The 13845-nt window shown below is 37.1% G+C and overlaps 1 protein-coding gene across 1 annotated transcript in view; it reads left to right on the forward strand.

The window, feature by feature from the left end:
- The window catches only part of SVEP1 (sushi, von Willebrand factor type A, EGF and pentraxin domain containing 1), a 193990-nt gene that overhangs the window by 60666 nt on the left and 119479 nt on the right, over positions 1-13845 (forward strand). Inside the window, exons 4-5 of the mRNA XM_070459306.1 lie at positions 7985-8143; positions 9096-9275. Coding sequence (XP_070315407.1) covers positions 7985-8143; positions 9096-9275 — 339 coding nt within the window. The remainder of the gene's footprint in view (positions 1-7984; positions 8144-9095; positions 9276-13845) is intronic.

Below are 13845 nucleotides of genomic sequence, written 5' to 3' on the forward strand. Positions count from 1 at the left end.
TGTCTATATGTGTGTGTATGTGTGTACACTATTCATAACATGACTCTTATTTCACTGTCTTCTTTTGGACACAGTCTTCAGACATTTTGCTTTTTTGTTTTTGTGTAGACTTGTCCTAATCCATCACTAATCTCCTTTCTAGTCAGAGCAGGTGTTCACATTGGCAGCATGGCATCCTGCAGCTAGGGTGCCATTTGCTACCATGGCACCACGCAGTTGCCCATAATTTTGTCCAGATAACCTGTGTTCCAGCCAAATGAGTTAACCAATCACAGGGAGGTTGGCAGGATGCGAATTCATTTTACACAGATTCAGATGTGCAGAATCCAGGGCAGTCAGTAGTCTCCTTGTCTAATGCTTGATGAAAATGCAAAGGATCTTGACTGTTTAATAAGAAAGTCCTTCGTATGCATGCCTAGGTCCTTACCTGGTACTTGTGATAAGGACTGACTTAGCGTGGGGAAAGCTGGTTCTTTTCTAGTGCAGTGGGTCCCTGTGTTCAAAACCCTAGCACACTATTTATAGAAATGATTGCTTGTTCAGAATGAATCCATAAAGTTGAGAAGAAGCATGATATTGTAATAATAAAGAGCTTTCTTCCAGGGGCCCCATACTTAGATGTAGCTGAAATGAAAGCTTTTGATTTCCACAATTCCTGGGTATATTTTCATCTTCCTTAGTGAGTGTTCTTGGAGTTGTGTACCTCACAGCCTGAAGGCAGCTGATGCAACTGCCCTAAAACTATATTCTTTAAAGAAATTCATTAAGCTTTAAAGGTGAATTGTGCAAAGAACAGAGGCTCTTAATATTTATGGAGAGTTTTAAAATTAATCTTAGATTATTAGTGAGAAGGAATTTTATAAAGTATAAGTTACTTAAATATTAACTGAAATAGTCATCTAAAGAATTGATAATTAAAGAATGGAGACTTCTTTAGATTTTATGAATTGCAAACTGGTTGATATTTTCATTTACTTCAGTCAAAAATTGTGTTGGCAGAAGGAAAATCTAATCTTAGCGCATGATATCTTCAAGAAGCACAGTTCCAGTAATCCTAGCTGATAACTGCTAAGATGTTTCTGAAAGGAGAAATTTTATTTTGACAACAAAAAGAACAATTTAAAAAAATATTTGGTACATTTCCAGGAAGGGAATCATTTCATATGACAAAGAAAGTAACTGTACCCTAGTCTTTACCATCACTTGTGGAACTTTTTCAAACCACAGTTAACTTCATCTTTTCAACTTTTGCTTGGTTTTAGATGAGGAATTTTCTCCTTCGGGAATCAAAGAAGTTGATTACACCTCTCCCACTAGAATTGTGCAATGCCTTTAAATAGTTCTTCTTAAGTCTGTTTTTGATTATCATTATGAATTTCACAATACACTTCCAAATGTACTTTTGGATATTTTTATCCAAAACACTGTTCTCCAATGTTGTAAATTCTTTATTTCTTAAAATGTTTTGGGGAGTAACAGTGTAAGATTAACTCCTTTTTGTGTAATACCATTTTCAAATAAATTATAAAATCTGTAGATAAAATCTGACTGCTCATGTGATAGGTTTCTTTAACTTACTTTTTAGTGTTAGTCTATTTATAGAATCATTCAGTATTAGCATCAGAAAGGTCACAGCCATCATTACAAGTAACTTCTGTATTTTGTAGGAAAAGAAAAAAACAAACAATTGGCAGCAACCCCGTAGCTTGTTAGTGGAGCAGCCAAGATAGCAACTCAATTGTCCTGACTCAGAGTCTGACGTCCTTTCACTTTGCCCTGGTAGGTAGTCCCTCTGACTTCGGTCCTTCCGTCACACTAACCCATCCTCCACCTTCTGTCCTCCTTTGTCTAAGCGACTGCTAGCTCAGGGAATGAGATGAGCAAAGGCTGAGTCAGATGACCAGAAGACTCCCTAAACTTACAAGAGTGTGTTCCCCCTGGCGGGACAGAGACAAGTGTGTATGTTACACACAGTGTGATAGGTGCCAGGAGAGGTGAGAGTAACATTCTCCGGGGCCCAGAAATGAAGGTGACAAAATCCATCTCAAAAAGTTGGGGAAGCTTTGAAGAGCGAGTCACTGAGGGATGCAGGAGGTTCGCTCGGAGAAAGGACAGCATATGCCAAGGCAGAAGCTAAGTGGAGACAGGAGCGGGAAGAGAGGGAGATCGTGTTTACCGAGTACCAGAGCATCTACTGGGCACAGCAAGCCTATAAAAGAAGTATAATTATCGCTTCCATGGTTAAGAAGATTAAAAGTTGGAGGCATCATTATCACAGTTACTGAATGCCAACTACATGCCTGGCATGTTTCTTACATTATTTCGATTAATCCTAGCAACAAATTTATAAGGGAATTACACATGAAGAAACTAAATCTCAGAAAAATTAAGGAAATTGGTCCAACTGCCAAGTCCAGTAAACTGAGGTGGGGGAGGTGTGGTGCAAACTAATCTCTGCTTGAGACTTCCCTGACGGTCCAGTGGTTAGGACTTTGCCTTCCAACGCAGGGGGCGTGGGTTCGATCCCTGGTCTGGGATCTTAATATCTCACTTGCCTCATGGCCAAAAAAATGAAACATCAGACAAAACAGTATTGTAACAGTATTGTAACATCAGACAAAACAGTATTGTAACAAGTCCAATAAAGGCTTTAAAATAAATAAATTAAGAAAACAAAAACAACTAGTCTCTGCTCAGTTCTGAAGCAGCTTCTGATCAGGATATGGAATTCACCCGTTCATTGTAGCAGACTGACAGGATGGGTACAGATGGATCAAAGATGTCTTTATAGATCTAAGTAAAGAGAGAAGGCTTCATCCTGTTGGTGCAGTTTTTGGTAGAAAGTGATTTGCTCAAATTTATATTTTAGAAAAATGTTCAGGCAGCAACATCTAAGATGGGTTAAACAGTAGAGGTAAAGGCTGAGGGACCAGTGATATGATTTTGTGAAAACCTGAAAGAGAGGTGATGAGTTCAGATCTAAGATAAGAGAAATGCAGATGGAGAGATAGGCAAAATTTGGAGGGCTTTTATGGAGTAAAATCTAAACAACATGGTTTTCATTTCAGTATTGAAAGAGATGGAAGGAGAAGGAGGAATTGAAGTGATCTCTGAGGTCAGAGAAGTAGTTAACTGTGAAATGAAACATATGTGTTTGAAATAATGACTTTATCTTATACATAATTTTCCTTTACTTTTAATGTTTTGGCACAGTACCCATTCAGTGTAACAAAACAAGAAAATGTAGATCAGCAAAAATAAACAACCTTGGAAACCTTGTCATTCTACCATGAATAGATACCATGTGTGTTAGTCGCTCAGTTGTGTCCAACTCTTTGTGACCCCGTGGACCGCCAGGCTCCTCTGTCCATGGGATTCTCCAGGCAAGAATACTGGAGTGGGTTGCATTTCCTACTCCAGGGGATCTTCCTGATTCAGCAATCAAACCTGGGTCTCCTGCAATGCAGGCAGATTCTTTACTGCCTGAGCCACCAGAGAAACAAACCATGTGTACATAACCTTTTAGAATTCTATGCATTTATTAGTCAAAAGATCATACAGCACATATGGTGTTTGGGACATGCTTTTATTTACACTTGACCACACAATTTTATTGACTTTCCTTGTCAACAGTTGTATTTTTATGGCTAATATGCCACTGGATGGATGTGTCGTAAGAATTTAACAGACCCTTCATGTCTTGACACTTGTGTTATCTCCAATGCTGTGTAATGACAAACAGTAACTATACATACTTATGTATATAATTAACAATTATTCGTACTTATATGTGTAGGTAAAAAATGTTGACTTTCACTTGGACAGATTCTTAGAAATGAATTGCTGTATCAAAAGAAGGGCTCTATTTGAGGGTTTTAGTGTCTACCCTCAGGTTTCCCTACAAAGTGGGAGAAAGCCTGTTTTCCCACATGCCTGCCAACAATGGGAATGGGTATTAATATCCTTTAAATTTTTTTCAAATCGAAAAGTAGTCATCAGTTTGCATTTCTGCATTATAAGTGAGGTTAGACTATGTATGCAACAATTATTGGTCATTGTCATTTCTTTAATCTCCAGCTTTTGTTCTTTGTTAACTTTTCTGTTGAAATTATCCTATTTTTCATATATTAGAAAAAGCCCTTTATTTGTTAAACTTTTATTTCTCCTTAAGGTAGTAACTTGATTGCTTCTTGAAGATTTTTTGAAATATTTAACGTCTTGGTACATCCAATTATTTTTAACCTATTTCTCTGGCTTGTTTTAAGTTTATATCTTATCAACAGGGTTAAATTAACCCATTACTCTTATTGATGGTAAATGATATGTTTGGTTTTACTTCCATTACCTTAGTTTATGATATTTTGTTATTAATTCTCTCTGCTATTTTCTTGTCCTATGTTTTTATATCTTTTGCTATTTGTGTTTTTTCCTTCCCCACTGATTTGGTGGTTGTACATTCTTTTTCTATTCATAGTTTTGTGTATTCTTTGTATCCAAATTTAAACCTGTTTTTCTTTCAGTTTTATCATATTGGTGTATACAAAATGAGAACTTCACCTTTTCCTCTTCCCAACCATCTCCCAGTTTCTCTCATATTTTAAATCCTTTTTCTTTGTAATATGTAAAGATTATTTTTTTCCCTTGGATTATATATCTTTTTAAGAAGGGGCTTTATTTGACACTTGTTTTCATTTTTGCAATTATTTTGGCAATATACTACATGTTCCACTGGTTTCTTCAGTTCAGTCATGTCCGACTCTTTGCGACCCCATGAATCACAGCACACCAAGGTCCATCACCAACTCCCGGAGTTTACTCAAACCCATGTCCATCGAGTCAGTGATACCATCCAACCATCTCATCCTCTGTCGTCCCCTTCTCCTCCTGCCCCCAATCCCTCCCAGCATCAGGGTCTTTTCCACTGAGTCAGCTATTCGCATGAGGTGGCCAAAGTACTGGAGTTTCAGCTTCAGCATCAGTCCTTCCAATGAACACCCAGGAATGATCTCCTTTAGGATGGTTTCTTAATCTCAAGCAATTTTTTCAATACCATTTTTCTCAAGTATGAGTTCTTTATTTTGACTTCTTTTCAATCAGTGGAATACATATTGATTTCCAGAAACCATGCACATTCTCAGATGTCTTTCTCTTTCCTCATATCTGCCAATAGTTTGCCCAAATACAGAATTTGGGGTTCAAAATATTTTTTCCGCATAGCTATGTATCTTATTCTTTTTCCTGACATTTGTCTTTGCACAGGAGAAATGAAATGTCAGTTTGATTTTTGTTTCCTTCTTTTTTTTTCTTTCTTAGTTGCTTGTAATACTTTCCCTTTATTCTAGGTGTGAAACACTATTAATTTCGCTTGGAACTTGATGAATTTTATGGTGCTAAAATGTCAAGTAGAGTATTTTCTTACATTAATATCACAACTTCTCCAAGGTCTACTCAATTCTGTTGATTTAGAATTTTACGGCTACTTTTCACTGCCTCCAGTGACAACTTTAATTTTGCTCTTATGGTTTATGTTTTCTTTTCTATCTTTGTATTTCTCTTAATCATTTTCTCCTACAGCTGCTGACTTCTGTTTAAGGGAGACAGTGTTGTCTTGCATCTTTGTGAAGATCTGTGCACATATTTACTGAACTTTTTATAGAAATGACTATTAAGAAATATGAATAATTCAATATTTAATGTTATGATGCTTTGAAGTCATGTTCCCCTTTTTCCTGCTGAAGTACTTTTCATAAGTCACACATCATTATAACTATTTATAAAATAGTTATAAATTTATAAAAACATTTATAAAATGTTTCTTTCATTCTTAAATAGCTACAGATTTATCAAGTTCTGGAATTTTCTACTATATACATGGGAAAATGTTCTCTTTCATTTTTAAATATAATCAAGAATGTTAGAAGCATGAATACTTTTTCTAAAAATAACATTATGAGTCTTCTATCTCAACACTGATTGTTTCTGGGTTTAGCATTATAGTTGTTGAAACAGGACTTTTGCATCCAGGATACTGGGGTGTGAGACATAGAACATGTGGTGATAAAGAATGTGGCATCTGGATCCAAATTCTCCTAGTTCAAATCTCTGCTTTGTCACTTACTATATAATTTTGGCTAGTTTTATTTAATTTCTTAGTGCTTTAGTTTTCTCATCTGTAATATGAGATAAATGATACTTCATAGTATCATTTCTATGATACTTCTTAAAGAGATTAAAAAGATAATTTACAAAATATGTGGAACAGTCCCTGGGACATAGTGAATGCTGTATAAACATTTGCTGTAAAATTCTGGCACAGATTTTCATCTCAATTTTGTTGTAAACATTAAAAAAAAAAATTTTTTTAAAATAAGCCAGAGCTTATCTACCTAGAAACAGGCCTTAAACAAATGACAGCAGGAAGAGGAAAGGTTATATATATTTAATTTAAAAATATTTTGCTTGCTAATTACAACCAAGATAAATGATTTTGAATTTTCAATATAAAAATATAATAAGCCAATGTTAAGTACTAAAAAAAAAAATAAACTCATAGCTCTATCACCTTTTAACTGAGTAACTTTAGCCTAATCATCAGGTTACTCTAAGCCTCCATTTTCTGACACAGCACTAATAAAAATAATGTACTTATTAATACAAATATTAGTAATTATTAATACTAATTAGTACTGTGAGTATTAAATGAGATCATTTGTATCAAATAGCATCACACGTAAGTGCACATTCCTTGGTTGTTACTTTTTAAAAATGATCTAATGCTTACTTGACTATGCTACATTTATTTGGCTTCACTAGGCACTGCAAGTTCTATTTCCACAATTTCTTCTATTATTGAATTCTTAATTTTCAGTTATTTTACAGAAGTGTAACTCTAGAGAGAGTAAATACAGGTTCAAAGCCACATTGTTGGTACAAAGGGAAGATATGAAGCAAGGTCAGTTAGATCCTGCTTTCATCTTTTTTTTTTTTCCCCCCGAGTCTGGGAAAAGCAGAGTCTGTGATTCTCTTTGCTTCAGAGGGCCTATTTCTCATCAGTAGGATCATTTCCCTCAAGCCCTTTACTTTCTCCTCATCCTTTGTCAAGTACTTTGAACCAAACTAAAGGGCACAGTAATTTTTGCACGTCTACAGTCATTCTTCTCCATTGAGAGTGAGTGAGCGGAGCGCAGTGAAGGAGATGCAGCTGCAGAGATGGGGGTGGGGGTGGTTAGAATATGGGTATACCGTCTTTAGAAGATTTTTTTTTGATAGTGAGAAGTGATTTATTAGAATAGGACATTTGTGAGGTTTACAAGTTGGACAGGTGAAAGGATGCCACATCCCAAGAACTTATGGGGCTACAGTTGTATAATCAAAGGAAAAGTGGGGAAGGGAGATGTCATGCTTCCATCATCAACCCCTCCTCCAGGTTGGGCAAGAGAGTTTCCTTGTCCCTACATGGTCAAGCTAGGTCCACAAATTTATTTTTTTTTTATGTGTATAGAGAGCATGTTCTAGGGATCATTAACTTACTGAACAGGATATGGGTCATACCATCATTGTTTTATTGTTTTGAGGCATGTCTCATGCTTCTGTTGCATGGTTTTGTTGCTAATCGAGCCTGCTTAGTTTTGTGGTTAAGCAAACCTGTTTTCTTGAGTAATCACGCTGAGCTTTATGGATTCCTTTTAGTCCCCTCAAGTACACTGTTCTGAGTTTTCCCACAAATCAGCCCAGCCATATCATGCTGCAGTGTGTTGTGATTCTAACTAATTATGGGACGCTAAGAGGCTACTTCATAACCTGAAAATTACAAACTACATCACTCTAAAAAAAAAAATCTTGGTTTCTCTCCTTGCTTGAATTGTACGATTATTTCTGTGGAAAGCTATTGTTTGGGATTCTTTTTGCCCCAATCAGTTTCCAGAATGGTGTTCACTATCCATTGACATATCACATAAAATGGACTTCCCTGGCTTACCCACAGCTTGCCCATCCGGGACATACAAACCAGAAGGTTCACCGGGAGGAATCAGCACTTGCCTTCCCTGTCCTGATGAAAATCACACGTCTCCACCTGGAAGTACGTCCCCTGAAGACTGTGTCTGCAAAGAGGGGTACCAGGCCTCCGGCCAGACCTGCAAAGGTAAGGATCCCACCGCTGGCAGATAGGAAGTATAAAACCTGACCTCTTTTAGGGAGGTAAGACCAGTGTTTTCATCCAGTTCCCTGGGCATGATCCTCTAATCATATTTGGGGAATATTCTTTATTTTTATTATCTAGCATTTCTTATCAGTGAACATAGCCATGTCTTGTTTCAGAGAAAGGAGGTCTGAGACTCCAGAAGTATCGTTAACTATGAAAACAGACTTATAAAAGATTTAAAATGAACATTAAGAGAGGAGTCACAAGGTTTTTTTCAGATAAATATTTTTGGTGGGGCCATAGGATGTGGCATGAGGGATCTTAACTCCCCGACCAGGGATCAAACCTGTGCCCCCTGTGTTGAGAACCAGGAATTCTCAAACCACTGGACCACCAGGGAAGTCCTGAGAAGTCTCAAATTTAACAGCAAATTTGAATAATAAATGAGCTATTTTGGGGCCCTGGTGATGGTTAAATCCATTTAAAGAAAATATTTTTGTAAGTAATGTGCCTTGAAATTATTCATACCAAAAATTAAAAATATTTACTTAGCCAATAATTTGTACAAGAAGCTGTGGGTCCTGGGATTGTGACAGACATGTTTTGCTGGCCCTTCTCGTTCTTTATTTTATGCTGCTTTAATTGAGAAGGGAAATAGCAAATGACACATGAAGGTCAAGAACTAGAAAATTTCATATTCACATAGATAAAAAGATTTTTCAGGCTTAAGTATTTAGTCTGTCTTTAAATTTAATTAGAAACAAATACCTACTAAGCATGAGGTGTAAGTGTCCTTCCAAATATGCACTTACAAACACATGCAATAAATGGGAGTGCTGGAGGTAGTTTAGCTCTGCGTATAAAATGTCCTCTTAAACAGGAAAAGTGGGAGGAGGATGCTCTATAGACAAAGGCTAGCTTTGCTTTTTAATTTTATTTCTGTAAATGTTAGTTGTCCACTGCCCTGCTCTGAAGCCTCCTGAAAACGGTTACTTTATCCGAAACACGTGCAACAACCACTTCAATGCAGCCTGTGGGGTCCGCTGTCACCCTGGGTTTGACCTCGTGGGAAGCAGCATCTTCTTGTGTCTCCCCAGTGGTTTGTGGTCCGGTTCCGAAAGCTCCTGCAGAGGTATGCAGACTGCCAATTCACACTGTTTACTGATTGTCTTGCTCGATGTCCTTGATTGAAACTCTAATGGATCAGTAAATTCTCGGTTGCTTTTGAGCTCATGGACCACGGACCACAGAAAGAGAAAAAATTATAGGAAGTTTAGTCAGAACTACTAAGTTCAATTGACCACATCATCATAAACTGTGCCTCCTGTGTTTCTTTTATGAACAAGCAGGGGAAAGGCCTGCCTGGGAAGGAAATGGACAGGTTACCTTAAACCTCAGATTTCAAGCAGCCAAGACAGGGTCCAGGGAGAGTTAGAGGATGGTCAGCATGGGGCTTTGATGTCTGTTTTGATGGCAGGATTTGGGGAACCATGCCAGTATCCTGTGCCAAGAGTAGTTAGCCAGCATGTACATCCCCAGCCTTGAGTTTGAATAGACAGCGTGCCGTAAAAGTTTTGCTGAGGCCTTGACTGCTCCAAGACCCCCATATCACCTTGCTTACTGCAGTAGAGTGAGAAGTCCTGTTTTCCTGGCTTCTCTCAGCTCCCACACCCATAGGGGAAGCCAACCTACTCACAACTTCAGGGTCACTTGTGAACCCCAGGAGACATTCATCTTTGTATTTATCAGCTACCGATACTGAACTCATCTACAGATTTGCTTAAATCCAGGTCCTAATTCAGACTCTTACCTGTATTTACAAAAAGAACAGACTGAACAAAGGAGAACTGAAAGTAAAGGTTGGGGGTAATGGAATCACTGAGATTCAAAGGCAGTTACAACTGCATTGGTAAAGTAAGATTAGGATTCCAAGAAATGGGATAAACCTGAGATCGTAGTCAAAAGCCAAATTAATAAGTTAGAAAATCAACCCCAGAAATCATTCTGAAAGTAGAACAACATTTGAAAGATTAGAAAAAAGGTGAAAGAATAAAATGACATGAGAACAGTCACAGGAAATAGACTCTTCGCAGACTAGGAATCCAGAGAGAAAATGGAGCCAAGGAGAAGCACTCCTAGAAGATCAAAGAATGTATCTGCAAGCTGAAATCTTGAAGATACACATGACTGAAATCTTTGATACTGAACTTAAAATCACTTACTGAGTGCCAGAAAACAAATTATTGCAAACAGATCCATGTCTGGAAATAATCTTACTGAAACTTCTGAAAGCCTTGGAAAAATTAGAAAATTGTGCCTGTTTGACAGTTAAAAATGTTTAATAACATTACCTATGAAGGAAGGGGAATCAGACTCTCCTTGAGCCCATTACCAGCCACTCTAAATTTTAGAAGATCAGCAAATATTTCCAAAGTTCTGAAGAAAAGAATTAGACCTTAGATCTCTAAACTTTGACAAGCGATTGTTTATGTGGGAAAGCCAAGACCTTCTCAGTCACACAGTTTCAAATGGTAAAAAGCCCGTTCCTGAAAAAGTTAATCGTAAGAACCTCTTAAATATATTCCTGTATAGTTATTAAGGTCTATGTATAATCTCTACCCCTTCTCCTAAATACCTCATGGCAGAAGGTGGAAAGCCTGACATTTTAACTTTCCCCTTACTGGCCTTCCAAAGGAGAGTGAGAAAATCAGGCAGACAATCCCTTTAGGATAAGGTCTAGCCCCTGCCTCTTTGACCCTCTACAATCTCCATCCTGAACCTTGAATCCTATGCTAAAGCCTTAAGAAGTGGCCACACCTGTCAGGAAGCCATCCCTTTGTAAGTTGTTGGAACAACCTTGATCCTCTGATCTACAGGGACCTGTAGCCCCTGTAGATAAGCCCGCCCCATCACTGACCTCCCGCTGGGATGTGATGACCTCTAACCTCCACATGTGCATACGCAGACCTCTTGTGCCCTCATTCCAGCCCTTATGTTCCATGCGTCAGGGTCAGTCAGGAAAACCCAGGAAATGCCCCATCTGTGTTATGGGACAAGGAACTTATTTTAAGAATCAGACCTTATACAATTTTATTTTTATTTTCTTTTTTTTTTCTTTTTTTTTCTTTCTTTCTTTATTTTTTTTTCATTTATTTTTATTAGTTGGAGGCTAATTACACCATTGCAGTGGTTTTTGTCATACATTGAAATGAATTAGCCATGGATTTACATGTATTCCCCATCCCGGTCCCCCCTCCCACCTCCCTCTCCACCCGATCCCTCTGGGCCTTCCCAGTGCACCAGTCCGAGCACTTGTCTCATGCACCCAACCTGGGCTGGTGATCTGTTTCACCCTAGATAATAGAAGGAGCTGGAAAGTAGAAGTTTCAGAAAGAGAAACTGGAGCCTCAGAAGAGATACTACCAGCCCAGGAATCCAAGCCCAGGCAGCTGCTGTAGTGGAATCACAAGAGAAGTGTGTTGGGAAGCCTAGGAGAAGCTTCATTTCTGTGTGACCCCGCCCTGATGTTCTATAGCCAAGAACCTAGCAGTGAGCTTGGGCCACCTTGGGTCAACAGGGTTGGCAGTTGAGATGTAGGGTGGAGACAAGTAAAGAAACATGAATTGGAACCTACTGTACATCTACATTTGTCCATCAGTGAGTCTGCCTGCAATGACCACTGCTTCTCTTCCATCTTCCACAATCAAGTGCAGGTTCTTTGATCAACCCTAAACTGGCCCACTCTAAGGGGATTCTGACAGCATTTGCCAGCTTAACCAGCTTGTTACAATACATACCACTGTATTTTTATTAATTAGCTCGTCTATCATCTCTGCTAGTCTGTGAACTCATTATGAGCATAGAATGTATCTTCTCCTACTCCAGCCAATCCTTGGTTATACCTTTGCTGAATGACTGAAAATCTGAATTTAACAAATATACGTGTTGGTAAGTATTACACTGACAAATACATTGACAAATTACATTGGTGGTCTTCTGTGTCACTTCCCATCATGCAGTTTCATTTTTACAAAGCAGGGTTATTGTCTTTTATGCAATTTGCATAGTATAAATAAAATAAATTTAGTCAAAGTAAAAGCAGTGCTCAAGAAAGTGAATTTTCCTAAAATTCTTTCCATTTCACCTCTAATGCTGCTTCCTAACTTATCAGTGAACAAGGTTGTCCTGAAGGAAGGTACTAATTCAGGCTCTTTCTCTTGCTCCTCATTAATAGATTTTTATAGGCATACTTCGTTTTACTGCACTTTGATTTATTTTGCTTTGCTGATATTACATTTTTTTACAAATCAAAAACCCCATATTGTCAGATTATGGTGAACATTTTTAGAAATAAAATTAGTTTTATTTATACTATGGAGAAAGTAGCATTTTAAAGATCTAATTTAAATCTGTACATCTGAGTCTCTTTATCTGTTTTGCATATAGGGTTATCGTTACCATCTTTCTAAATTCCATATATATGTGTTAGTATACTGTAATGGTCTTTATCTTTCTGGCTTACTTCGCTCTGTATAATGGGCTCCAGTTTAAATCTGATTATAAAGACAGAGGATAATTTTAGCTGTTTTTTTGTTTTCTTAAAAGTCTTTCTAAAAGTGAGACAGAAATGAAAGACCAGTATAAAATGTAAAACTTTTCACAAATTTCATGTCACATCCTGAATGATTTGTAGTGTTAGATAATAACTAATAGGCTTGATTCTTGTTTCTCTTATACATTCTTCATTAAAGCTGTCACAATTGGGAGATGGACAGAAACTGTGAGTCTGAGACAAAATATAGCAATTCTTTCAAATGAGAACCAGAACATGTTCTTAAATTGTCTGCTACCAAGTAAACCATTCTCTTAAAATATTAAATTGCTGTTTTTGAAAGGCTTAATAAATATTTAAGGATTGTTTTAATATGAATGTCAAACACTTATTGCAGAATTTTCCAGCTTATTGAAATAAAAATGTTTTGGAAGTTGAAACTCATATATAAGCATGTTCCTATCCAAAATGATAAAAATGATCATTCTTGGTTGAAAAGGAACATAGATATTTAAGAACTAAATAGGATTTATTACATATGCTTTTGTTTTCCCAGAGGAGCAATGAAAGTTTATTAAAACCAACACTTTTGAGAAGCAATATAATTTCCATGTGTATGAAACACCAGTTCTCATTTACTGTCTTTTCTCTTGAGACATGTTGCAAGTTCGTTTTGTCCCTAATTGGAAACCTGGAATCATTTCAGCAGTTTATTGAATCGAAAAGCAGTTGTTTAATGTGGTTTTCTAGATTTTATATATCTTGATCATAGTAATTTATCTTATTCACTTTTAATCCTACCTGGCATTTGGCATTGTGCTACCACTGATGATTACCTCAAGAAAAGCCAAAATATGGAAGGCAAAATATTTTCTATGCACTTGATGGACACATTTAATAAAAATTCTGCTTACGTGATGGACACACTCAATAAAAAAACATAGAAGTCAATGTAATTATACTCATTTGTCATTAATAATTGACTTCATTTCAAACTAATTGGAAATCTAGGGCTTATGGTTTAACTTCTAATTCTTGAGTTTTCTCTAAGGAGTAATCAATCTTAAATATATCTTTCATGAAATCAGAATTTGTATTCTGTCAACTCACATAATTTGAATGGGTTTCTTTGAGTAGATTCTGTCCAACC

The sequence above is a fragment of the Odocoileus virginianus genome, chromosome 31, assembly GCF_023699985.2.
Source record: "Odocoileus virginianus isolate 20LAN1187 ecotype Illinois chromosome 31, Ovbor_1.2, whole genome shotgun sequence".
Lineage (NCBI taxonomy): Eukaryota > Metazoa > Chordata > Mammalia > Artiodactyla > Cervidae > Odocoileus > Odocoileus virginianus.